This window comes from Anarrhichthys ocellatus, unplaced genomic scaffold (genome assembly GCF_004355925.1).
Source record: "Anarrhichthys ocellatus isolate YVR2014 unplaced genomic scaffold, GSC_Weel_1.0 scaffold38, whole genome shotgun sequence".
In the NCBI taxonomy this organism is placed as follows: Eukaryota; Metazoa; Chordata; class Actinopteri; order Perciformes; family Anarhichadidae; genus Anarrhichthys; species Anarrhichthys ocellatus.
Window position 1 is genome coordinate 2,809,389 of NW_022280068.1, and position 27,981 is coordinate 2,837,369.

The 27,981-nt window shown below is 41.1% G+C and overlaps 1 protein-coding gene across 4 annotated transcripts in view; it reads right to left on the reverse strand.

The window, feature by feature from the left end:
* The window catches only part of LOC116394172 (microtubule-associated tumor suppressor 1 homolog), a 60,359-nt gene extending 38,049 nt beyond the window's left edge, over positions 1-22,310 (reverse strand). The window contains exons 1-5 of one of the 4 annotated variants that reach the window (XM_031867047.1): positions 22,122-22,310; positions 10,064-11,556; positions 9,577-9,978; positions 6,285-6,510; positions 1,645-1,845 (exon numbers count right to left, since the gene is read on the reverse strand). In XM_031867047.1, coding sequence (XP_031722907.1) covers positions 1,645-1,845; positions 6,285-6,510; positions 9,577-9,978; positions 10,064-11,146 — 1,912 coding nt within the window. In that variant the 5' untranslated portion in view covers positions 11,147-11,556; positions 22,122-22,310. Of the gene's footprint in view, positions 1-1,644; positions 1,846-6,284; positions 6,511-9,576; positions 9,982-10,063; positions 11,557-22,121 lie in introns of all 4 variants that reach the window. The other 3 variants (XM_031867045.1, XM_031867044.1, XM_031867046.1) reach the window with 3 other exon arrangements.
* Positions 22,311-27,981: the final 5,671 nt, after the last annotated feature.

The following is a 27,981-nucleotide window of genomic DNA, read 5'->3' on the forward strand; positions in this document are numbered from 1 at the left end:
CTTTTTTGATTTTAGCAAATGGCTGCAATGAAACAGAGTGAAAAATTGAAAGGGGTCGGAATACTTTCTGTACCCACTGTATATGTATATATATATATGGGTTTTGTGAGGTAATAAAGAACAAGGACTGTCTAATGTTTATTATGTGTGTTTCTTTCACCATGTGGAGACCTACAGCTCACTTGTTGTATCTGATCTGATTTATCGGGAGAGATTAAGCAAATGTGGACGTATAAGTGCAACAGAAATGCACCGAGGGTATGTCGCATGTGGTTATAACTCACAAAAGGCCCACCCTCTACTGGACGTTTTGGGTTTTACTGTCCTCCAATAGCACACATTCGCCCACTGGAAATTTGCATAAGCATTGGCGGCCAATCAGGACTACCCAAGTAAGTGCAGACCCCAAAGTATATAAACCAGCACACATCACTGCTCAACACCCTTTTTCTCGCACTGACTCCAGCTTCAAGAACCTCTTCGGTCAGCCACAAGCCTGCCTGGTTAGTCTGCAGAGCACTACCAAGATTTGATGCTAGCGCTCTACAAGACCTTGAGCGTCTCCCACCGATCTCACTCATTCTGTGGCGGCTAAGAGGCAAGCAAGGGCTCACAGAGCATGTTGGAGAACCAGAGGATGGGCAGTAAAACAGACCTGTTCTCAACTCTGCATAACCCACATTGCCCACAATAACTTCCGAATGTAAACCATCAAGCAGTTACTGGAACTGGTTCAGCCGATTGGGTCACCACCTTCGATTTACAAAGGTGCATACTTTCAGGTTGAGGTGACTTCGAAAAAAAACGGATATTGTTGTATTTCACCTTCAAGGGGATAGCCTACGAGTACACAAACTGCCGTTTGGCTACGCCCTGGCCCCCCACCTTCAGCAGATGTGTGGACACAATGCTTCAGCTGCTGCGCAATTGAGGGTCTTCTTTTTTCTCTGGGTTAGCAGGCAGGGTGCAATAGGCACACTGCACATCCTCTTCAGGCTTTGCTCCTAAAAGGGATGGACTGAGGAGGGTTGAACTGTCTGTACAGGTGGAGCAGGCCATCCAGATGGCAAGAGCGGAGGATCCCCCATTGTCTGTTACAGGACAAAGTGGTCAGAATTCCAATGTTGAAGACAAAAAATAACAATGTCCATGTGGCAAGGCATGTCACAGAGCAGTAGATGAGGTCTGTGGAGCACAGTCCAGCAGCACATGCAATCTGTCACCAGTGCAGCTGCAGAAAAAGGATATTATGCACAATATGTTTTTTTGCAAATTTGGCGCTTTCCAAACCAAACAATAAAATAGAAATTTAGTGTTTACCACCAGAAAGACACTGGGTGGACCAGATATTCCCGGCAATGCGTGCGCGCGCACACGCACACAGTATAATGTCTTCAGAGACAGATCTGTCTGTAAGGCGTAAATAAATGAGTCATTAAACTAACTGTGTGAGGATATACAGCACTACACTAAAAGTTTTCTCTGATACGACTAAATACAGAACATAAATATTATCATGGAAACTAGGTGTGTGTGTGTGTACGGTGGAGACAGACTCTGCATATGTGTGGGGGCTTGAGAAAGTGAAAGTAAGTCAGTTAAGTTGTGTTTGAGCGAGAGGGGAGAAGAGGCCCACCACCTCACCTTTGCTTGTGGCTCCACTGATCTCAGTGCTTTCCAGTGACGAGGAAGTGAGGCTTGTGGGTAGTCCCTTTACAGGAAGTTTTGATGCGACGGGTGCAGCAGGTCTTCTGACAGGCCCCAGTGCCTGCTGATTGGCTGTTGGTTTAGAGTTGGACGTTGCGGGACCCAGGACAGCTGCGGTGGTGCGAGGTTTTGGGATACCTGGGAGACAGAGTAATACAGAAGGCAATAAATGAGCTTTATTCATCATTACAGACACAATACAGAAATAGACTTTGGAAATAATATTTGGTCTAAAACAGTCTGATGAACTTTGATACTAACTGGGAACATAATATTTTGTATGTATCACATATGTGTATGCAACAAAGAAAAGAAGAGACGTCAAAAGATATCAGCTGAGCAGTGAATGGAAAGCTGCTGTTCTTTTTAACGCAGACACAAGAGTTTGAAACTAAAGTACATTCTAGTAAAGTTGAACATTTACTAACACATGACATACACAGCTGTTTCTGTGAGCTGACCAATTATAATATAAAAGAGGTAGGTATTCATCCCATGTAAAGGTAGACAATTAGCTTCACTACATCCATTTAGAACCAAACCCTGACCCAGAAATCACCTCTCTTTGATCGGACAACAAACAACGATCTAAACCGGTAGATGAGTCGTAGATGCAACAGAGTATTATTAGGTTAATGTCACACGTTATGATATTCATTGCCTCATAGCTTCTGAACTAAATTAGGAGGAAGACTGAGGTAAAAAAAAAAGTTATTTGATTAGAAACGCAGACTTCACCTTTAATGTTGATGCAAAAACATTGAACTATTCGTTTTGGTCATGCATGCTCAATTCAATTCAATTCAAAAAAAAAAAAAAAAAAAATGATACATTCGAATACCAATTTGGATGTTAATTACCATGGCAACAGTCAAAGCATTGAATCAGCTTAGTTAAGAGTCACATGTGAGCATGCTTGTGGGGACATACATTTATATGACTCGCCTTTTGGTTGCCTTAGGGTAAATTAATGAAAATGAATGCAAGTCAATGTAATACCATGAAAACACGACTTTTTGTGTGTGTGTGTGTGTTTTTGTGCTGATGCTGTTTTAATGTAGTAAATCACTGAATGGCCCCTTCAAATTTCTTGACTGTCTTCAACTGTCAACACTGCTTACAATTATTTCATATTATTTTTTTATTCACAAATTTAACTCATGGCATATTTAAGAACTTGTCTTCCAAATCAGAGAGCCCAGTACTGTCATATTACTCTGGCAGTGTCTGTGTTTCTCAGGACATGCAGCCTGATTTCCAGCTAAGCAGGGAGGCCCCGGAGGTACTGCTTGTCCTTGCTACAACAGATGGATGGACAGGGATCTGCAGTGTGATTTCTCTGGCCTTTAAGCAATGCTTCATATCGTGGGCAGACACTAAGGTGTTTGGATTGGCCCCTTCCACAGTGATGACGTGCTTGTAGTCAGTCACAGTCTCATCCACTATTCACATAAGACTGAGGCTGTGTCTACTGGTTTCACTGTTGATTCCTCCTATAGCTCTACACAATGTGCCCGTGGGGTCCTAAGTTCGTCTCCCATTCCTTATACATTTCCTTGTAAAGCATTTTACTGCCTTGGCTAATTGCTTTTCAGGGCATTGTTGTAAAAGAGAAAACAGGCATTCTGTCTCTTGTCCACACACCTTGCCTCCCTCTGAACTATGAACTCTTTCTTCCTGTTCGTCCTCCTACTCAGAGGACCTCACTCTTAACGTTGCAATAAGAAGAAATGTATTATCATTGGACTATCAGTGATGAAAGAGACAGCATCTCAACAGCCACAGCTTAGTGCCATTCATTTATTCATTAAAAAGGTCTAGTACAATCGGTTTTGTTGATCATTTTGTCCATCCAACAGAAGAATACATGTTAAACATGATGTGCTATACTTAGGGAATACCACTTTTTTGTTTAATGACCTGAATAAGTGTCTCCTCTACAGCATGCACTACAGAGACTACAGCAGACAGCTAACCTAACTCCCCAACAACATACAACCACTGATTTGTTGCATAAAGATATATAGACATCACAGTATTCTACTGAATTTAGAAGAGTTGCTTTGATGTGTGGCTCACTTCCTGTATGACAACAACAAAAACAACTTAACAAAAAGTAATCTCATTCTTGAAAAACATTTTAACTAATAGTATTCAATGATCAGTTGTTTGGGACCAACCTGATGAACTGATCCTGGAAGACAGGAACAGACTAAATACCGTCACATAGAAATAGGACAAGGACATCTTGTCTCTAGGTCTATTCTCAAAGTTGAAGTATGGCTGTATTTGCCCCTGCACCTACGTATTTGAACGCACAGTCATACAAACAAACGACTGATGACTAAATATGCAAGTTATCCTACTTCTTTTTTGGCACCCAGGAAGTCTCTAACAGACACGTTTTCTCCTTTGTTCTTTTGTGCATCCTGCAAGTGCTGTAAATTATTTTCATTTTATACATTTGTACTTAATACTGTTGGTTTTGTATGTTTACGACCAACAATTTTCTCTATCATTCTGGGCCGTACCCTATTATTGACTGCAACAAGCTCATTTATCCACAGACATCATTAAAGTTTCCTTAACCAACTTTCTACAAACATGAATTCTGGCTGCAGAGGGGAGAGAGAGAGACAGAGAGAGGGACAGAAAGCACAAAGAAAAAAGGCTCGTTATAAAGAGAGGGAAAAAAGTTTACATGTGTTCACCGCAATTACATTACCTCACATTAACGCGTGCATAAGCGTGCACACACACACATAGTCTCTATTGGTGAAGGTAGAGCAGCCGTAAAACTTGTACTGCAACTGAAGCCAGCAGGAAACATCTGGCTTCATTTGGCTTCAGTTGTGATGAGAAGCTAGCTGGAGGAAAGCATCTGGATTCTGTTACCCAGAAATCATTGTTAGGTAAGAGCTGGCTCTCTAAAGATTTGCCTCGTGCTTACTGTTGATACACAAAAACACACATGTACACACAATTGTCTGACTACGCCAGTGCAGACCTTTCAGTGACTACATTCCTGCTGCAATCCCCGACTTACAACATTTTTATACCAGTAAACGTGACAACATTGAGTCATGTATTGTGAAAAACCCACAGAGTGTATGATAATACTCTCTTATAATAAAGAAAACTGGTGGCTCAATGGAGAACTCATGGCAGCAAATGCAACAAACATATTCAGACATCTTCCTCTGGCCTAAATCCTTCTCAATAAAAGTGTCTCCTGATCTGAAGCTCTCAGCCATATGCTATCTACAAGGATAAGGTTGTGAGTAGCATAGCATGTGTTCTGCCTCAGGTACACCAAAGCAGTAAACAGTTGAGTGACATAACCAAATCCATAGAAAAGTAAAAGTATGAATCAGCATAGCAAATAGGAAAGACGACCGTATTGCTGCGGCATACTATGTGGCCAGCACAGGACACATTCAACTTATAAGTGACATGATATGCTGATCAATGCTTAGCAGTTTAACAGATAGTGGACCATCTATTGACAGGTGTTTTCAAGACCTGACCCTAATCCGACCACATGATAAAAGGTTGACTGCTCAGTTTACTCTCATTTATTTTTTCTTATAAGCAGATATAACTGTTTACAGAAACCTATCATATCTAAGAACAGATAAAAAACACTACGAACATAAATAAATCGGCTGAACCTGTAATGGAAAAGATTTGTAATGAAGTCTGGATCTGGTTATGTATACACACACACACACACAAGTGGAGTTACAGGCCACTGGACACCAGACAGGGGACACCGTGTTTAAAGGGAGTGTCCCACCAGTTTCTCATCACCAGCATATTTACTAACTAACTAACTAACTAACTAACTAACTAACTAACTAACTAACTAACTAACTAACTAACTAACTCACTCACACACACACACACACACACACACACACACACACACACACAAGTGTCAGGATGTTACCGACATGACGCCAAAAGTACAAAGCGACAGACCGGACACAGACACCAACCTGAAATTCCTTTCAGGATAAAATAAGAGAAGAGAAAGGGGAAACAAAATAACAAAAAGAGGATAACAGAGAAAAAGGAAAAAAAGATGAAAGCATTAAAGAGGAAAAATGATACCCATGTGTTCTTTAACTTCCTATTTCAAAGAAATAGAGTTTTGCTGTTATGCAACACTGCAGCTGAAACACCAATACGATACGACCTTAAGTCACCAGCTGCACGCACACACACACACACACACATCGAAATAAGTGTGGAAATCACAAAACAGCGTATTCTAGGGCCTGAAAAACAGAGTGTGTGAGTGTGTGTGTGAGTATGTGTGCGTATGCGGTATGTGGAAGGCATTTTATCTTGCAGATCTGCAGTGTCAGCCTGCTCATTTCCTGAGTCTGCTGCAGAGACAATGACAAGTCTATATGCCTGACAGACAACTGAGAAGCGTGTTGTAGAGCAGAGCAGACATACAATCCATGTTCTACTGTGTGTTTACATTCAAGGGATTATAAAGTAAATGTGTCTTGTACTGAAATAGCTCATGTTTATGTCTCTACATCCGTGCAGAAACCATATTGACTCACCCTGGCACTGACTTTGGCTCTGCCTCGTTGGAGATCTGCCTCCAGTGCTCTGTCCACCTTCTCCCAACGTGTAACCATCACTCTGGTTTTGCCTGGGTCCAGGAATCCCCTGTCCTGGAGGTCCAGTCCCTGAACCTGGAGGTGGAGCCGGTCCCAGGGGCCCCTTATCCACTCTGGTGCATCTCCCTTGATGCCTGGAATTGGGCCCCAGCTTTGAGGAGACTTTCTGTAGAAAGAGATGACGTTTAGTGACAGCGTCCCAGCCGAGTGACCCCAGCTCCGAGCTGCGCATTGAGACCATGGTGTTAGCCATTCCCCGCTCAGAGTCAGAAATGTGGACTATAGGGAGGCAGTGAAGGAGAAGAGGGGAGGAGTGAGGGAGAGTGTGTTAAGACAGAGGGGGAGAAGGAAAAGAAAGAGCAGGAAAGAAGAGGTAGGAGGGAAAATTGCTGCAACCACAAGAGTTGTAAAAAAAAAAAAATTGGTATTGTGTTGTACAATCCTGTCTCTGACCAGGCCTATTTTCTCTCTCGGTCTGTCTTACCCCCACCCCCAACCCTTCGTGTTCCACCCCCTCTGACTCTATAAACACCAGCACACATGGAGTGAGTTTGTGGATAGGGGCCTGGCATTTGTCTCAGACTTTTTAAAGCAAAGGCTCAACATATAGCAACTGCTTTGTTATGTATTATTACCTATTTGTGCAGTCAGGCACTTGAGAGAGTGAGGAAGAAGTTTGAGAATGTTCACAAATCCATTCTTAAGTCAACTTAGGTCAATACATTCACTAATAATATCCCTTTTGCCTTGTCACCTCCCTACACAGAATCACAGAGCAGAGCTCAGTCAGAGGGGATGAAACACTTCAGATTGTTCTTGTAATTTACAGCCTCCTCAACTTTTCAGCTGAGCCAAGAGGCTGCGCCCAAGGATTACTGTAGCATACCAATACGCACTAAATCATGTGTTGACATGTGAGCTGGCCGCTGGACTGGGCCTAACTGATGCTTTGTTTGGTAATACATGGATGGGTGGATAGTGAATGTTACTGCACACGTGTAACACCATTTCTCTGAATTTCGATAAAATAAAGTTATAATAAAGTTAAAAGGTCCTTCAGTTACTCTAATTGAATCATTTAGACATCTGAACTCATGCTAGTATGAATGGGAATATCATCAAATCATAACATTTAGGGAGGTATATGAAAAATACTTATGACCATAATCATGACGAGCATTACAGTATAAAGGCTGATGCACAGAAAACAGCATTGACATGTGTCTTAGTATATTAGTTTCTAAGACACATGTATTGGTTACTGTAAATGTGTTCTAAACACTCCCTGTGCTGATATACCCTTGAGGCTATCTATGAGAGGATACGCTGGGGCAGTTTTTAAACCTGTCCCTTTAAAAACACATACCAGACATACCAGACAGAGCACACACACTGTACACATACCACTCCCTCATTTAAAACACACTTTAAGCATTTTTGACTTTGTCTCTCTCTGTGTAAAGTAAATTATGTTAAACAACAACACAGCTTAGGGGATCAGGCAACTACAGCTCAAAAGGAAGATTTGCATCAGTTTTTATTTAGGTGAATATACTTTTCATAATTGCATCCTACCTACCACTGAGTAAACATTTTAATGACAATGTTAAACTCCACTAAACTCTGCTTGAGCACATACCATGACTGCTATTTTCCATTTAGCTGCAAAGCTGTAACTACTTTTCATTGCGCATAAAAATAGTTATTCCACATATAAAAAAAATAAGATTCACAAATATATTTCTGATGCACACACAAATATTATTGTTTTAAACAAATGTAAAATGAATACACGATTTTTTTCAACAGGGAATTATCTGTAGCCAATCAGATGTCACCTCCATTTTCAACCAATCACGTGTCCCCACCAGGGTATATCTTAAGTCATACTCAGCTACCCGATCTCTCTCTATAGCTTTCATGGCAGGGCTAAATGACGGCATGAACTTTAAGTGTAGATGGAGTCAAATTTTTATCTTCCAACGTTTGAAGGTAGGTTAACTTGTTTTGCCAAGGACACATCGACATGGAGTGGAGAAACCGGGGATCTTCTGATTGGAAGATGACCCACTATCTCTGAGCCACAGCTGTGCATTCTCTCTGAACAGATCCATCTTCACCTTACCAAACCCATCACCCAAGATCGGAACTGGGTGTGTGGGACTCGGTTTCCACTTGTGGGATGGACCTCAGCAAGATATTCTGCAGCGCAGTACTGTACCCCTGGGATGTACACAGCTCTGATGTTGAGTAAGTGCCTATATAACCACAGCAGCCGGGCTGAGCGCAAGCCGCCCTGGCAGTTGATGAACTTTTAGTACAGACAGTTTATGTGAAGGGATGGAGGATTCCCCATTTCCTCACAACTTGAGTCTGGCATATCCCAACCCTTTCAGAGAGGGATGATCCCGTGTACTCTGATGTATGGGAATTCACTCAGAATTCGTCACGTCCCGATGACAGAAAACAGGGATTTTTCCAGCATGCCAGGTCTGACTGCAGTGAGCGGCCGAACCATCAATCATCACTCCAGTGCTCTCGACAGGAATGAGGGAGAGCCAGGAAGAGAGTCTGCCATGGAGAGAGCTGAGCCAGCAGACTCATGCCCCTTACAGTGGTCCTCAACCGGGATGTCCGGAAAGTCGCAGATGGAGATGTTCAGCTCATCCGTTGGCAAAGTATCCAGACAGTCTGCCCAGCTGTCATCCCGCCAACTTCAATACAAAGCGCTGTAAAATCCCCTGCTTGATACTGCAGCTCTTCTGTAGGTAAGAGGGCAAGAGGCCTGCGGGGTAGCTGCGCATGGACAGTGCAGAGACAGCTTTCACACCTGAGGTGAGGGGCAAGATGGGAGGAAGTAGCCGAGGCGGCAGCCGGTACACCGATGGACACCACTAGACCTTTTCATCTTCTTTACTTCCTCACTTGTTGACTGCTTGGCGCTGAAGAAAAACTAGGAGAAGAACTATGGTCGCAAAGCTGCTATATGTCACATGTGCAGACGTAAAGGTGAGCCCTTGCATATTATAAGGGCGTGATAAAAATCTTCTAGACTGTGCATGCTTGCGGGAATAAACCCAATAGTGACAGCTCTTAAGAGGGTGAAGCCGATACGATATAGAACCTACATCTCATGCCAGATCTGTTTTGGGATTCTTGACTGATCACACAAGTTTAAGGCAGACAAGCTTAGTTTAAACACAATTTAACATGATTAGCGCATAGTACTTACCCTGCTAGGATTCATTGATTTCCCCACAGCAGCCTCAGTCTTTAAAGTTTTTCCAGTACCTTCGTGAGCATCTTCACCTGGATGTTTAGTCTCCACACATCCAACTGTGACATGTTTATCACTCACTTCTTGGACAGCCATCCTGGGAGTTTCCAGGGCTCCTTCCTTAACTGCCTCAGATGTTCGACTGACAGCCAAACTCTTCCTCTCTGGCTGAGCGGAGCCATTGGCTGCTGTCTGGTGGTTGGTTTTGGGGTTACTGCTCTTTCTTCTAATAGATTTCAGCACCACGGCCACTTTGACTGGACCTGCAGATGACCTTTGCTTATTACCCCCATCCCCAGTCTTTTCTTCCTCCTTCCTAGGAACAGCTCTCTTTCCATTGGCTGGAGCAGATTTGTTCTGCTGAATAAAAAATAAATTAGAAATGTTAGACAGAAGACAGCTCTACAAAAATGTGTACATGTGAGCCTTTTATAAACACTACCTGGTTGGGTGTTTTAGATGGAGACAGGTTGGGCCGTGATCCAACTTTAGCCTCAACATCTTTCAGATCTAGTTTGGAAACTCTCTTTGCCTCCAGACTGGACGCTTTGATGGCTGTGGACACAGTTGTCTTGGGAGCAGTTGAAATGGCAATGGTTGGTTTGGTTTTTGCTGCTCTGGCTGGCTGACTGGTGTTAGGGTTGGATGGTTTGGGCCCCTCATCGCATTTTTCAGTTTCCTCAAGTTGAGAAAATGCGACTTCGTTAGCATCTTGATCTGGATTGGTAGGAGAGGGGGACGAAGATAATATCTGAGTGGTTTCACAAACATCCTCAGAGGGAGGCTCTGTCTGGTCTTCCACAGGTAGACCAAGGAGACATGCCCTCTCATCATCAACTACACTCACAGTCACAGTCCCCTCTGTCGACACAGCAGAGCCACCTGGGTTCATCAGGTTGTTGCTGGATTGACTGATTGAGCTGAGGGTTATGCTGCTTTTCCGCACACCCATGTCAGAGCTCACAGACAGAAACAAAGCTTCCTCTTCATCGTCATCAACATCAGCAGGGATTTCTGTTGCGTCGGAGTCTGGAGTCGAGGAGCCATGCCTTCTCCCATTACTGCTTTGACTACTGAGGTCATCATTGACGCTGCTCGTCGTCAAGGACAGTGCCAGTGTCAGGTTGTCATTGTCGTTCCAAGTGTCTTGGCGGTATTCAAAGCTGTTTGCGTCAAGGTAAACAGACACTGAGTTGTCATTAGATTCTGATATCTCTGTTACTTTTTGTATCTTTCCCACAGAGATGTCATCATTGTCATGTGGTTTACTTTCCTCCTCTGGTATCCATTTTGAAATTACAACATCAGTCATTTTGTCGGTTTTGGTAATCACCGTTGTCGTCTGGGTGACCTCAAACATGTCATAGTCCAGAGGGCTGTTGGTCCGGCCCCCACTGAGGCTGCTCAGACTCCTCAGTAACTCAGGAGACGACTCCCCCAGACATGAGTAGGAAGAGGAGGTAGAAGAGGAAATTGGGAAAGCATTCCCATTGTAGTCTCCTGCACCATGAAGAGGAACACTCATCTCTGGACCAGAAGGTACAATGTTGTTACTTTCTTCTGATCTGTGACGTACAGGTTTTTATTTGCCTATTTGCTTTCCGTTGTTCTTGATGGTTGTGCAACAACTCTGAACAGTCCTCTTTATAGCTTTAATCTTCTTTATACTCTCTATATTGACATTTGATAGAACGTCCAATCCATTCTCCGTGGGGCAGTATTGGCAGATTTCTACAGCTATGTTTAGATAGTATATTTAGTATGTTTCTGAGTTGCAATCCATCCATTTATACATTTTAAACACTGCACACAGATGCTGCAGTATTTAGAAAAGGTCTGAAAGACATTGTGTCCTTGTCAAGTGCAGAACTGTCATTTAGAGAATGTTTGAAGACCAAATTCCACATTTTGTCTTTACTCTGCTGTTGAAGACATCTGAAAAAAGCAGCAAGAAGAAAATGTCATGTTTAAATTGTTTAAAATTTGTAGTTTTGACAAAACAGAATAACAGTATCAATCCAATCAATTTACTTAATCTCAATTTGGGATAATCAGCCCTCTTTCCTCTGCAACATTATAAACATCAACAATACTTAAAGTAAACTTGGTGCTGTTATACTTCACAAAGATGATTCATTTTGTTCAAATTATATCAGCAGCTGAAAAACCACGCGCGCGCGCGCACACACACACACACACACACACACACACACACACACACACACACACTCGACAATAATCAGCTGCAAATATTAAATATCCAAATTGTTGCTAAAACAGTTATTATAATACATTCAACAACATAATCATTTTTAAGTACATCTTATTTTTTGCATAACCGTCTCTCTGTTTGCTGCTGAGACAACCCATTGTTTGCACACTGATGGTAGAAGAGTTGAGAAATGCTGCCCTCTGCAGGCTAAAATTAAGAAGTTATAGATATAGATGTTCATATTTGCATCACTGGCTGCAACTACAATGATGGTGAGACACAAACTCTTGGAGGTGTTTGTGATAAACAGCCTTGTGAAATAAGTGTAAAGACCAGTCAGCGAAAGTCAAACTCCTTGGAAGTGATGGACTTGGTGTGGAACAGTGATTTAGAACAGCGTCATTCGTTTTAACAACCAGAAGCAACATGTTTAGATGAAACCCATTTGAATGTAACACGGCTGCCTATGCATGAAAGCGTGTGCATGTATGTGGGTCAGGGACAAAGAGAAAAGAGAGGAGCAACTATATAAAGGCAATCAAATCCCACTGATGACAGCAGGATCCCTGGGCTACACAGGGAGTTGACTCAGTTCCAGGTCGACAGATAGAGAGAAGGAAAACAGTTAAAAGCCTTCAACTGCTCAAGAAAACGTTACCTCACTGAAACAGGATTGGTTGGGGCAAATCAGAGAGACGACCAGACTCAATCATGGCCTCATCAAACAGGCCTGTCACCTTGGTTTCACTGATATGATTGGTTTACAGGATTGATTACAGGGTTTAGGCAGGCAGTATAGCCATGTCTAGCAGATAAGATAATGACACCGGTCAGAATGCAGGTATGAAAGCAGAGAGTAGTATATGCCAAAACTGTGCAATATTAGCTTAAAAATATGTTGACTGTTGTAAATGTTGGTGATCGATTGCATCTGTAAAAGAGCCACCACTACTTATCAAATAAATAAAAGAGCACCACCTATAGAAAATCAGCCCACATCACAGGTACATCTTAATTGTGACAAGTGTGGCTCACATTTAGTCCTCTGGTGCCAGAAATCAGCCTACTTCAAATATTGGAAACAGCAGCGTAAGGTAGTTACAACGTGCCCCCAATGCATATAGTTACTAGTTATGAAGTACAGTATGCCTGCACACACGCACACACACACACACCATTAAGCGTATTATTTATGATTTACCAACAATGTGTTTAATTCTACAGACGCAGGAGTTACTTAGGCTATTATATTGGGGAAGTAGAGAGATCAAAGAGAAAGTTATCAGGACTAGCCACTGTATATCATAACATCGCTTCACATCAACTTACTGTACATATTACCCTGCAATTATCTTTGTATATCTGATTATGAAAAAAACACCCGAAAAAAGTATTAATTTAATAGGTTTTTTTTTATAGTTTACGTAGAATAAGCATTATTTTGTCATAGATTCCTACTGACATTATCAAAAGAAAAAAGAAAACCATGGATTTGTATTTTCAAGGACATATATAGCAAATGGCACCATTTCAAATTTAACCGAGTTCGAACACAGTTTCTAATTTCTCCCAAGGGCCCATTCTCTGCTCAACACATTGTAGGAGGCCTGCTCTCTCTGGGCTACCCCACCCAATGGGCCCCAGTGCAATCGCACGGCCTGCTCTGTCTATATATATATGGCCCTAGTTGGAAAGATACATGCAAAATAAAACTTGTTGACTCCCACTTCAAAATGGAAGTGATGAATTCCTTTCTGGTGAGTTGGCCTGTCCCATCTATGAGAAATTGTCAGGAAACAAGACAGTGGCTGCCCTCTGGCATTTACCGGGCTATAGGAACATTGCTATTTAAATTTGCCTGATGAAAGATATTTTCATTTTGGGTTATGTGTCACCGGACATGCACGTTCCTGTCTTTCATATGCAAAAAAAGACTTTCATTAGGCAAACACACAGGGCAAAAGTCCAGAGTCGAAGTACAGTGTACTGTAGAAGATTGAAGAGAGAGAAGTCCACTCGTTGCTTTTTCTTCTTGAGAAAAGGGGTGCAGTTTATGGCGGGAACAGCAAAACCACTCCCATCTTAACAACCATCTTGAGTATTTAATTTAACCTTATTTTACCGAATTAATACTAGTTACTAACATAGTCTATTTAATTCTTCCATATTTGGAATTTGTGCTATCTCAGCGGCAGAACAATAAACAGTTGATATAAATCACTGAATAAAGCCTGATCAATTAAAGAGAGAAATAATTAAACAAGTACACAACATAGATGGACGTTGATATCATGACAGACAGACCTATGTAGATATGCACGTGTGTGTACGGATACGCATAATAACTGAATGGACATTAATCTGAACATTTCACCATAAATCAGTGTCCTATGTGAGAGACAAGAAAAGGAAGAGGGAAAGAACATTCCTTCCCCGCTGTTGTTACTAACTTGTTAATAACTCCCTGCAGTGGCGGCCGCCCCTTGAGCCACAAAAAATAAAAAATGGTAAATTATACAAATTGTCAATATTTGTGTTTTTTAAATATGGAATTCACCCAGTAATATGTGTAAAATATGATATCTGCGCAAAATAAATGCTTTTCCTGCACGTCCTCTCTGCCTGTCTGCGTGTCTACAGGCCAGTGTAAGCACTACTCCCCCAAGACCCATTTGAGAGGAGAACTTTGGCGGAGAAACTACAGGTGACAGAGCTGATCCCAGATCAGCCTGACCTCACAATCAGACAGCAGACTAGTGGGAAAGGGAAGCAGTACATGCAAAGCTTCTCTAGTAGCTGTACACCAGAAAGGTTTGGCTGGCTGGATGCAGTCATTATGATGCCTTATTTTGCTTTTTAAAACAACGGGGACAGATCCAGCATGGACAGTTACGGGAGTAAGGGATATGAAGCACCTGTCTGAGAAATGAATTTATAGTTATAAATAAATAATTGTATATATAAATACACATGGATAACTCTGTCAAGCTAGCCATATTAGGCAAAGTGAACATCTTTTCTTGTACATAGTTGTCCTCAATCTCATTTGCTTAACTTGGTCATGGAGGCATCACAATTCAATTGAGATGGTAAAGTAACAGTGAAAACTCATCATAGCTTAATTTACCACTATTATTCCTAATTGTTGGAATGCTGTTAAGCATTCCAACAATTGTTATCCTGTTTATTGTTATCCTGTTTCTCTTTATTCAACCGTTTATATTTCTTCCGTACGTATTTTGCTACTTAACTCCTTCCACATTTTTTAAGCTACAGAAACCGTTCAACTGTCAAAATGTTCAGCTCGTTAAGGACACGTCTGCTATGACTATTTCTAATCTTTAAACTTTTTGAATTATTAAGCTTTTAGCAACTTTTTTTTTGAATGGGATGTCTATGGAGAATATTTTCAAATGTTGAGAAAACCCTGAACTATTGCTTTCTGAATTGCGCAGCTTAGAGTGCGTGATGTCACCGCTAGAGTGAAGAGCAGCTTGAGATTCTTGTGAAAAAAAGATTTGTCTTTTGCCACTGAGTCCACAATCTTCACTCTTCATGAATAATTTGTGGATTTAAAAGTAGCTAATCTTGTTGTAGACAAATTACTGTGGAATCCCACAGATTTACACATTTGGCACAGAAGCCTGTAATTGAGAGGAAAACCAACTTTCTTCTCCATAGAGACCAATTTTAAATTTTACTTCAAAAACATCTTCCACAGAACACGGTACCCCATTTCTAGATCGCCAGTTAAGCCACATTTTTTACACTACAGACACAATTTTTACAGGATCTGTTCTTCAACTCATCCTTCCTCTCATTTATTAATATCGGAGCAATAGGAGCTACAGTTATGGGAGTTTTGAGGATTTGTTTGAGAGGTGTTTCCCTGTTTTATCTCCATGAAAAGGCTGCAAGGACACAGGTGTTTCTGATTAAGCTAATTAGTGATGTTGATAAACACAGACTCACAGGCACACATGCATTCCTCTCCCTCTATCTCTGTATGTCTCTTTCTCTCCCTCTGTGTGTCTCTCATACAGTCATTCAGGTCTTAGAGCTTTTTACAGGACTCCCCCCACCCCATTTAAAAATAAAAGCCCCACAGACTGAATTCTAACTGAAATGCTTGTGATAAAGCCTGTCATTTAATAACCTCCGTTTGTGTGTTTCATACTTTCTGATTCTGTCTCCTCCTCCTCTCTCCCCCACCCAGCCCCACCCTTTCAAAATAAAAGCCCCATGGATTAACTGTATTTAAACATTAAGCTCAAAATTAGGCTTTTTTGTTGAAATAATGAATGCTCTTACTAATACTGCGACTACTACTACTGCTAATATTTCTAGTATTACTACTACTGCTGCTACTACAACTTTTGCTGTTGCTACTATTACTACTACTGCTGCTATTACTGCTACCATCAATATTATTACTACCACTACCACTACTACTATTACTTGTACTACAACTGCTATTCATGCTACTACCAGTACTAATATTACTACAGCTATTAGTACGACTGCTACTAGTAATACTACTACTGCCATTACTGCTACTTCAAATACTGCCATTACTACGACTACTGATACTACTACTTCTTCTAAATACTAATACTTCTACTACTAATGATACTTCTACTACAACTACAACTTCTACTACTACAAATATCACTACTGCTACTACTTATTCTAATGCTACTAATACTTCTACTACTAATAATACTTCTACTACAACTACAACTTCTAGTACTACTACTACAAATATCACTACTGCTGATATTTTTTAAGCCACATAAACTGATCGAATATCAAAATGTTTAGCTCTTTCAGGAGAGGGGTGATATGAATTTTCATATTTGTAATCTTTAAATTCTTTGAAATATTAAGCTATTTGCAATTTTCTTTTGAATGGGATCTCTATGGAGAAAATCTTCAAATCCTGTTAAACTTCTTCAACTTTCAAAGCCTTCTTCTTCCTCATACTTTCAGCTACAGACACCATAGTTCGACATTTCAACTAGAAGGGTTTTCAGCAGTGCAGTTTAAATGCTTTCGGGCTTCAACATTTTTCAGACGGGTAGTCTCCCATTTCTTAATATTCAGCAATTGTTTTACAATTTATTTCAGCTTTCAGCATTCCAACGCAATTTTCAGCAGGAAATGCATTTTCTAGTTGCACTTCATGTTTACTTCTCCTGATCTTTACCTCTCTATTGGTTTCCCCAACAAACAAGGTCCATAGGGGCAATATTATATTATATTACACATATATATACAGTGCTGTTAAAAAGTATTTGCCCCTTCCTGGTTTCTTATTTTTTTTGCATATTTATCACACTTAAATGTTTCAGATGATCAAACTAATTTTAATATTAGACAAAGATAAATCGAGTAAATACAAAATGCAGTTTTTAAATGATGATTTAATTTATTAAGGGAAAAAAGCTATCCAAACCTACCTGGCCCTATGTGAAAAAGTAATTGCCCCCCCCCCGTGATAAATCATGAATGAACTGTGATTAACCACATTTTTTGGAAAGCCGAGTTTAATTTCACTAGCCACACCCAGGCTACTGCCGGACCTCTTGAATCAAGAAATCACTTAAATATAACCTGTCTGACAAAGTGAAGTAGGCTAAAAGATCTCAAAAAGCAACACATCATGCCGGTTTTCTAAAGAAATTCAAGAACTGATGAGAAACAAAGTAATTGACATGTATCAGTCTGGAAAGGGTTGCAAAGCCATTTCTAAGGCTTTGGGACTCCAGCGAACCACGGTGAGAGTCATTATCGACAAATGGAGAAGACGTGTAACAGTGGTGAACCTTCCAAGGGGGGGCCGGCCTACCAAAATTACTCCAAGAGTGCATCGACGACTCATCCAGGAGGTCATTCAAAACCCCAGAACATCTAAAGAACTGCAGGCCTCACTTGCCTTAGTGTTCATGGTTCAACAATAACAAAGAGACTGGGCAAAAATGGCACAGACTGGATAACAAGTGGATAACAGACTTCCTGTCTGACAGGAAGCAGCACGTCAAGCTGGGAAAACACGTCTCAGCCTCCCGGACCATCAGCACCGGTCCCCCCCCCCCCAAGGCTGCGTTCTTTCACCTCTGCTCTTCTCCCTGTACAACAACAGCTGCACCTCCAGTCACCAGTCCGTCAGGCTCCTGAAGTTCGCGGATGACACCACCCTCATTGGACTCATCTCTGGTGGAGATGAGTCCGCCTACAGGTGGGAGACTGACCATCTAGTGACCTGTTGCGGTCTGAACAACTTAGAGCTCAACGCTCTAAAGACAGTGGAGATGGTTGTGGATTTCAGGAAGAATGCAGCATCACTAGCCCCCATCACCCTGTGTGACTCCCCCGTCGACGCTGTGGAGTCCTTCCGCTTCCTGGGCTCCATCATAACCCAGGACCTCAAGTGGGAGCTTAACATCAGCTCCATCACCAAGAAGGCTCAGCAGAGGATGTACTTCCTGAGGCAGCTGAAGAAATTCAACCTGCCAAAGTCAATGATGGTGCACTTCTACACAGCCATCATTAAGTCCATCCTCTGCTCCTCCATCACGGTCTGCATCATTCGCTCTGCCGCTTGGCTGCAATCTGCCGTCCCTCCAGGACTTATTCGCCTCAAGGACCCTGAAGCGAGCCGACCCCTCTCACCCTGGACAAAAACTGTTTGTGTCCCTTCCATCTGGCAGGAGGCTGAGGTCCATCAGGACCAAGACCTCATGACACACAAACAGTTTCTTCCCATCCGCAGTCGGGCTCATTAACAGAGCCCGGGACCCCCACTGACTCTGTCATCCCAGGACAATTTCCTACCGGTCACTCCGCTGTACATCCCTTCAAGGTTTCTTATTTAAATACACTCGACACTTTTACATTACACTTACATCTCACTTGTTTATAGTCCTGTTATCTGTTCGATTGTGCACTTTATTTTATATTTTACTGTAAATTTTAATATGTTTCAATGTTGTTGAAAAGAACGGCATAATTCCCCGTTTCCCGGCTAAAAACACTGTTGCTACGTATATCCTGTCTGTTTCTCATCTGTTTCCTGAAGAAAGGGGGTTCTGACAAGCATGGGGGACCGGGGGGAAGGGATTATATACACACATATATACATACACACATGTATACATATGTATTTATCAATGAATCTTTCTTGTAGAGAAAAGATACTTGCAATCCTAAAGCAGAGGAGATTAATCAAGACAGTTAACCAAAACAAATGTCAGCAAATTAGTTTATTAACTTGCAGTAACACATATGCATATACTTTATATTATTTTCTATAAGTTTAAAGGGTTAGGGTTAGGGTTAAAAGTGAATACTGCGGCTTCTCCAGCTGCCGCTTCAATGGCCGCGATGTTGGTTAAAATAAATAATTTATCACCACGCAATGCATCTTGGGATATGCTGGGCCGCGAAGGATACATCAGATGTGTCCTCCGAATCTGGGAGCTGAAGGCTGTATTCGTTGGCTCCATTTGAAGGAGTCTTTGAGATGGGATAGCTTAGTCGCAGCCGCTGTGATGCAACCGGTCTACAAATGCAGCCTCCGAAGGATGCAGTCACTGAATTGAGACACAGCTACAGTCTTTTCCTAAACCTAACTAAAGTGGTTTTGTTGCCTAAACCTAAATTCCTGTAAAGCCAAAATGTTTCAAAAGACACTATGCATATAATGAGCATATATTGACACGCCGTCCCTGACTAAAACTGATGCTAAAGGGGTACCCCTAGAGCAGCGAATGAGTTGAGACAGCAATACCTGCCTTATTTGTCTAGATTTGAGGTGGCACAGTGACAGTGGGATTAAATAGTTTTTGACTGTAGTGGCAAGTGGACAATTGAAGAGATACAGCTTTAATAAGAGCATCATCTCTGCCACTGCTTTCAAATGTACATTTAGTACAGTCAGCACAACTAACATGATTGGAAGACACTAAACTTGAACAATCATATTATTAACTGAAGGACAGTGATACTTTCTGTTAACTGCTTGGTTTTTCATCAGTTGAAAAAAGCGAAATCACTTCGCTGAACCTTCTCAAACTACTATCACATAACATTTAAATTAAAAAAAACTCATTACAAGCTTTAATATACATGCAATATTCTGTACTTGGGTACTTCACTTAGTGCGCATTTTTTTGGCGGCCGGGGACACAGCCAACCATGGAGCTCGTTAACAGGCAGGAGGCAGCAGGCTCACCTTTCCTTCATAGAAATACTTGGCAAACGCCACCACTGCATCACATTACAGCAACACACACCGACACAGAGCTGGTATCACTGCACACAGTCACACATCAGGCATGACACACAAAGCTGTATATGAAAGACAGCAGTCGAAGTTACTCTCAGCTTATCGCTGCATCGCACACAAAGGACACCCCCGATGCAGGAAAAGTGGTTGCCATAGAAATAAACGGACTGCTTAGTCATTCTGAGAGACTGCGACTGTGTGAGTGACTTAATAACCAGCTTGTGTCATTCCCGCCTACAGTCACTGCGGAGGTGTGCATGTGTTTACCGGGGAGAGCATGTTTGGATGTGCATTTCATTTTATTCTGACGTGACAGAAACAGTGCATGTGAGGTTGCAGCAGGAAACATGACACTACTGACAGGGTGTGTGTATTGTGTGTGTATTGTGAGTATACACACACTATGATTCCTCAAAGAGGATGGTAGAGGAACTGCGTGGTGAGAGACATAACCAGCTAGCTGTCCCTCTCCAGCTCTGATACCACCACTATCTTAATGGATCAATAGCTGGATATATGGCAGTGGACGAGGACTCATTTGGACGGTTGCAGTGACGTACTGTAGTAGTGATTAGCTATACAAGTGGGTAAACTAGGACGCTATTTACTTCTACCCAGAATATTAATGATCGGCAATCAAAACAAAAATGGCCAAATTGCAATAAAGTATAGTAGAAAACAGGGTTGAGATAGGTCATTCACCACAACCCATATTATTAGGCCATAATTCATTATGATTCTGGTAAATGTTCCAACTTGCCCAGTATTTGGTACTGCTCCCTAAAGAGCCCTGCTTGTGCTTGTGAGGGTGGATATGAAGTGTTTCCCATCATTGAAATATAGGACAAGTACACGTAATCTGTCCATACATGGTCAGAAATGTTTACACAGTCTGATAGTGTTTCTGAACCAAATTTCTGAAAGGAGAACTCACTCAGCCCTGTGAACAAGCCCTGTTGGCAATTGTTTCAAAAATGTCATTGTATAAAATATGACCTACAAATATGGAGCTTTTCAAATCATCAGAGACATCTCAGTCTTTCACTGCTCCTATGATGCCTCTCTCTGCCTCTGTTAGATGCTGCTTTCTAAACTGCTGTGTGATCCTGTTTATACAGACTGAGCCTGCTCTTGGAACAGTGACGCCTCGGCTCCTGCATCATTAGAAGGTTATGTCATCCTCCGATGATAATCATCACTTGTTATTAAGTTGTTCGACTTAATTCATTACTTACATTAAGGTCTCGTGCCTGAACTTAAAAACATTTTAATTTAAATGTATGCCTATTAGCTACTTTGAACAAAGATGTTGACATTAGTAATTTGGATTTCACAAAATTGATATTGTAAGCATGGAATGTAAGTCTGCATTGGCCTTTATGTTAAATCGCACTGAAACACAGACAACTGTAAACCCGCCACATGCAGTCAGTGAAACAATGCTTCGACTGCACGTAGCCTACGTACATTTTAAAAGGGATTCAGTTGCATTTTCAATCATCTCAACAAAGCATCTGGAAACCATCAAACCCACCAGAGGAAAGACCATAGGACTGCTTTGTATATTCAGTTTGGCCAAAGCACCATCACCTTTGCAATTACTATTTTCTTATCACGATCAAATATACAGGAATTTGCCCTGGGCATTTACATTAACTTGCAGGATTTCTCAACACTGTACTGAAAAATGGGAAGCATACACCAGAGGAAAAAGTTCAAACACTTAAAAAATCGACATGCCATCCAAATGTATCGTAATTATACTATTTTGTAGAAAAAAATTTGCTTGCAGACACAAGTTCATGTTAAATGATCGACTTGTTTTGCACCAGCCAACATCTCAAAGTGTACCATTTACTTTCTAATAGACCTTTTCTCCAGAACACACACACACACACACACACACACACACACACACACACACACGCACACACAAAGTGGAAAACCCACAATACACACGTCCTGATCTCGTGCATAACTGTTGCCACAGCCACAACTTACTCTCAGCTTCTTTTCAGACTTCACTGCCGCAGAAAAACACATCCAGATAAAAATCATGGAAACTCAACACTCACACTCCTGGCTTCCCACCTCGACACAAATCCTCCTCGCTGCACTGCACTGCACGTCGTATCTTATCCCATTACTTCTGTGTGTGAAAGAGTGTGTGTGAGCACAGGCGAGGTAAGACTACGCAGACTGTGACGATGGTCGAGAGAGAGGGAGGAGACAAGAGAGAGCGAGGGAGAGCGATACACCTCCCTCTTTGGTTCTGAAACACGAGCATACTGTTAGTGCTGCAGTAACAAGAAACACACGCACACACTTTCCTCAAAGTCTAGTGTGGAGGGGGGAAAGTCAGTCCCATATCTATGTTTACAGAGAGCTAGTGTGTGTGTGTGTGTGTGTCAGGGTGGGAGAGGGGGTAACCTAACCTCCACCCCCCAAATAAGTAGGAGGGGCCAGTACTGACCGGTCCAAATGGGTTAGCTGTTGCTAAGCAGCACTGGGCCCACTCCTTGCTGAGGGGAAACAGAGAGGGTGGCTTTGGACTGAAGAAGAAAGGGGAAATGAGAGTAATGGAAAAGTAACCCATGTAATCTGATGGAGAGGGAGGTGGAAGGAGAAGTAGAGGGACTGGGGAGGAGTATAAAGGCACTGGTGAGCCAATGGAAGGATCAATCAAAGTAAAATTACAGAAAATTGCTATACAGTATGTCCTGCCATAGGACTGAATAATAATGAAACCAGTGGTTCAGCAAAGGTCTTCATCCAAGAACCAAACTACCAGTGGTGATGTTTTTTTACTTGCGTATTGATTTCCAACGAGTGCACATCATATTCTTACAACATTCTGCAGCTAAAATACCTTTACATTTTGGTCTAAAACACAAACTGGGTTTTACAAGGATAGAAGAAAAATCAGTCATAACAATCGCCTCCGTAGACAGCTATAAGGTCAATGGCGTCCGGTCCTTGGTAGTCGGGCTTTTTCCTAAAAACAAAACAAAAACACTGATGCTCTCTGCATCTGAATGACGTGAAACCGTGTGAAACTGACAATTATTAATAAGACAACTATCTCTGGTGGTGAAGATGTGCCGGGTGAGGTGAGCAGAGTATGGCCACCATGGTGCTCTCTGTGGCGCTCTGGTGGAGAGATAATTGTTGACGGCAAAAATTTTACACACAAAAACCATATCTAGACTAAATATGACACTAATTCTGTCACTCTCCAACAGCGTGAGGCTGTCAGAAGAACCCATTCTGCAGAAAGGGGTCCTGTCATAAATGAGCCAGCACCTGGGCCTGTTGGGTCCAAGGGTTGACCTTGGAAAAGTAGGTTTGTGCAGGGTGTGGGCATTTTGTTCCCATTTAATGAGTGATGGGTGTCAACTAAAATGGATAAGATGCATACGTTTTGCTCCATTTTGGATACATTTGTGAACATCTGAAATGTCACCATTGTAGAAGCACTTATGAGACTTCCTGAACTTAAGTGACAAAAAACATAGACTGCTATGAGAAATGGACCTCATTTTTTTCACAACCAGAAGTGACAAGAGAAGGTGAAGTTAAGTACAATCAAATGCTGAATAAAACATTTTAGGCAACCAAAACGGTTACAATTAACTTTAATTAACTGAAAACACACTGTGTAGGATTAAAGTGGTAAGAAGAAAAAGCGAACACCCAAACGGAGGGGGCCGTCGCAGCGACCTGTCAATCACAAGGTAGGATAGGCCCTAGAGCAGGGGTGGGCAATTATTTTTACCAAGGGGCCACAAGAGATAAAATGAGCTCCACCTTAAACATCTGCAGCAGGAATAATGATACAACAAAATATAGATATGTAATATTCATATATACTTGTAAAACACAGACAGGGATCGTGTTTCTTCAAAATTAGTACTTTTATTACTATTGTTTGTAGTCCAATTACCTCATTTTCTATCTTTCAGTTCAGTGCGAGAACTCTAGTCTGTGTTGGGTTGAACGAGTGCGCTGAAGTCAGGTTGAATGTCTGAGGTGGAGCTGTGAAGGACAGCTGACAGGTGATCGTCAGTGAGAGAGGATCTGGATTTGTTAAACTTCATCACGGAGAACGTTTGTTCACATTTGTAGGTCGATAAATAGATAGATACTTTATTCATCCCGCAAGGGGAAATTTGTTCGCTACAGCAGCAAAAAATATATATATATATAAAAAATATACTATCAAAGTGACAGAGTAAAAAATAAAAATATTAAGTATAAAAATGCACAATATATACAACTAGAAAATGCATTTCCTGCTGAAAATGCGTTGGAATGCTGAAAACTGAAATTAATTGTAAAAACATTGCTGAAAATAGATATCCAATTCAAAAACAATTGCAAAAAGCTTAATAATTCAAAAAGTAAAAAAATTACAAATATGAAAAGTCATATCACACCTCTCCTGAAAGAGCTGGACATTTTGATATTGAAACGGTTTCTGTAGCTTAAAGACTTTCAGCAGTAGTGATATTTGTTGTAGTAGTACTAGAAGTTGTAGTTGTAGTAGAAGTATTATTAGCAGTAGTATCAGTAGTCGTAGTAATAGCTGTAGTAGTGGTCGTAGTATTTAATATAACAGTAGTAGAAGAAGTAGTAGTAGTAGTAATAGTAAAGTCAGTTTTTGAAATAGCAGTAATAGCAGGAGTAGTAGTACTAGTAGCAGTCTTACTAATAGCTGTACTAGTATTAGTACTGGTAGTAGCAGGAATAGCAGTAATAGTAGTAGCAGTTGTAGTATAAGTAATAGTAGTAGTGGTAGTAATAGTGGTAGTTATAGTGGTAGTAATAATATTGATGGTAGTAATAGCAGTAGTAGTAGTAGTAATAGTAGCAACAGCAAAAGTTGCAGTAGAAGTAGTAGTAACACTAGAAATATTAGCAGCAGTAGTAGTAGTCGCAGTATTAGTAAGAGCATTCATTATTTCAACAAAAAAGCCTAATTTTGAGCTTAACGTTTAAATAGTTAATCTATGAGGCTTTTATTTTGAAAGGGTGGGACTGGGTGGGGAGAGGAGACATACTCTTAATGTTTGACACATAAACAGAGGTTATTAAATGACAGGCTTCATCACAAGCATTTCAGTTAGAGTTCACTCTCTGGGGCTTTTATTTTAAAATGGGCTGTGTGTGTGTGGGGGGGGGAGGGGGGTCCTGTAAAAAGCTCTAAGACCTGAATGACTGTATGAGAGAGAGAGACAAGGACAGAGAGAGAGAGAGAGGGAGAGAGAGAGACACAGAGAGAGAGAGGGAGAGGAGTGCATGTGTGTCTGTGAGTCTGTGTTTACCAACATCACTAATTAGCTTAATCAGAAACACCTGTGTCCTTGCAGCCTTTTCATGGAGATAAAACAGGGAAACACCTCTCAAACAAATCCTCAAAACTCCCATAACTGTAGCTCCTATTGCTCCGATATTAAAAAATGAGAGGAAGGATGAGTTGAAGAACAGATCCTGTAAAAATTGTGTCTGTAGTGTAAAAAATGTGGCTGAACTGGCGATCTAGAAATGGGGTACCGTGTTCTGTGGAAGATGTTTTTGAAGCAAAATTTAACATTGGTCTCTATGGAGCAGAAAGTTGGTTTTCCTCTCAATTACAGGCTTCTGTGCCAAATGTGTAAATCTGTGGGATTCCACAGTCATTTGTCTACGACAAGGACAAGATTAGCTACTTTTAAATCCACAAATTATGCATGAAGAGTGAAGAGTGGCAAAAGACAAATGTTTTTTTCACAAGAATCTCAAGCTGCTCTTCACTCTAGCAGTGACATCACGCACTCTAAGCTGCACAATACACACCCATTATAAAGTCAGAAAAGGGCTGAAAAAACATAAAAGTTAAATTGCTACAGTTCAAAAAGTTTAAAAGATATCAGAAAGCTGAATTTTGCGGCAATAGATCAGGGTTTTCTCAACATTTGAAAGTTAAAATGGTGTCTGTAGCTGAAAGTATGAGGAAGTAGAAGGATTTGAAAGTTGAAAAAGTTTAAGAGGATTTGAAAATGTTCTCCATAGACATCCCATTCAAAAAAAAAAAGTTGCAAAAAGCTTAATAATTCAAAATGTTTAAAGGTTAGAAATATGAAAAGTCATAGCAGACATGAGCTGAAAGAGCTGAACATTTTGATAGTTGAACGGTTTCTGTAGCTTAAAAAATGAAGAAGAAGAAGAGGGGGGACGGAAGAAATATAAAAGGTTGAATAAAGAGAAACAGGATAACAATAGTTGGAATGCTTAACAGCATTCCAACAATAAAATAGTATAGTATTAAATTAACTAAATAAACAGTAGTGCAAAGATTAACCAACAGCAAACAAACAACATTGTAGCGGTGTGGTTATTGTACAGTCTAATTGCAGTTGGCAGGAATGTTCTCCTGTATCTGTCCTTGTGACAGCGGAGCTGGATGAGTCCACTCTGCATCAGTCAAATTTTTGTATTCCTCCGTGTGTTTCGTCTCGTAATGGCGATTCACATTGTAATCTAACACTGCGATCTGTTCTCCACAAACTAAGCACGTGGCTTTACCTTTGACTTCAGTAAATAAATACTTAGAAGGCCATGTTTTGCTAAAAACTCTACACTCTGTATCAATATTTCTTTTTTTAACACAGGCTGACATTTTTGAGGGCTAACAGCTAACTCACACATCCCGTAAGCTCAGTTTGCCAACACATTGCAGTGGCGCTGCTGCTCGCACACATTCACCAACGTACTAACGTACGTAAATTGAGGGAAAACAACCCAGCAACAGTTGCTTTCAAAATTAAAGCGATGCAGCTATATTCCGTACTTCATGTAAATGTATTTATGTTTTATTCCTAATTTCCCATTGACGTCGCACGGGCCGGTCGGCGACAGGCAAATTGCATGCCTAGAGCATACTGTTTCTTACTCCAAATTAGACCATGATTTACTAAATAAACATCATGTTGTATTGAAGAAGACTTAAAACTATCAATGGAGATCATAAACTAATGTTAACAGAGGCAATATATCAAGGGAGAAGAAGTGTCCTTTTGTCATAGACTTCTATGCAATCTGACTTTATTTTGGCAACTAGAGGAGACGCCCCCTGTTGACCATTTGAAAGAATGCAAGTTTAAGGCACTTCTGCTGCATTGGCTTTGAGGATGTCGCCTGACAAAAAGTGACAATCAGTGGGCAAATAACACAATATGCATTAAAGAGAACATATGACAACTCAGTTTGTTGTCAGCTGCCTCGATCAGAAAACATGTGATTGAATAAAGCCATTAAGATTTAGATCATTAGAATATAATGCCCACGACCTGAGCCATATTTTTCTCGCAAGCCCATCAGAGCAGAATGGGCTTTTTCAGGGAAGGGGGCCTGAAAGAGACAATCGCAAAAATGGAGCGTTTCAGAAAGAGGGTGACTATAGGTATATTCAGACAAACAGTATGAGAGAATTACTGCATATGTCCTCTTTGACCAACTAGCAGGCAATGCAAAAACATACAACCCTTTGTTTTACAGGTCTGACGCAGTAGGCCCTAGCAACCCTATCTGCATGAGCCAGGTATGGCCTGTGCCATTTTTCTATACCCTTTTTCGTCACTTCTGTTTATTGAGTCAAGTGGTGTTGGGGATATCAGCTGTTCAGTAACGTTAGTCTAGTTGGAAGAATGGAAGGAGAGTGGGTGAGAGAGGGAGCCTTATTTTTTGTTGACCGCTATTTTACAGGCTATTCACACTAATATTGTCGTTCGACTAATGACTGTGAATATATCCAGAACCAAGGTTTGTTTGTTATCCACAGTAAACTCTCAAAACTCAGCCACTGGATCGGAGTGAATCATTT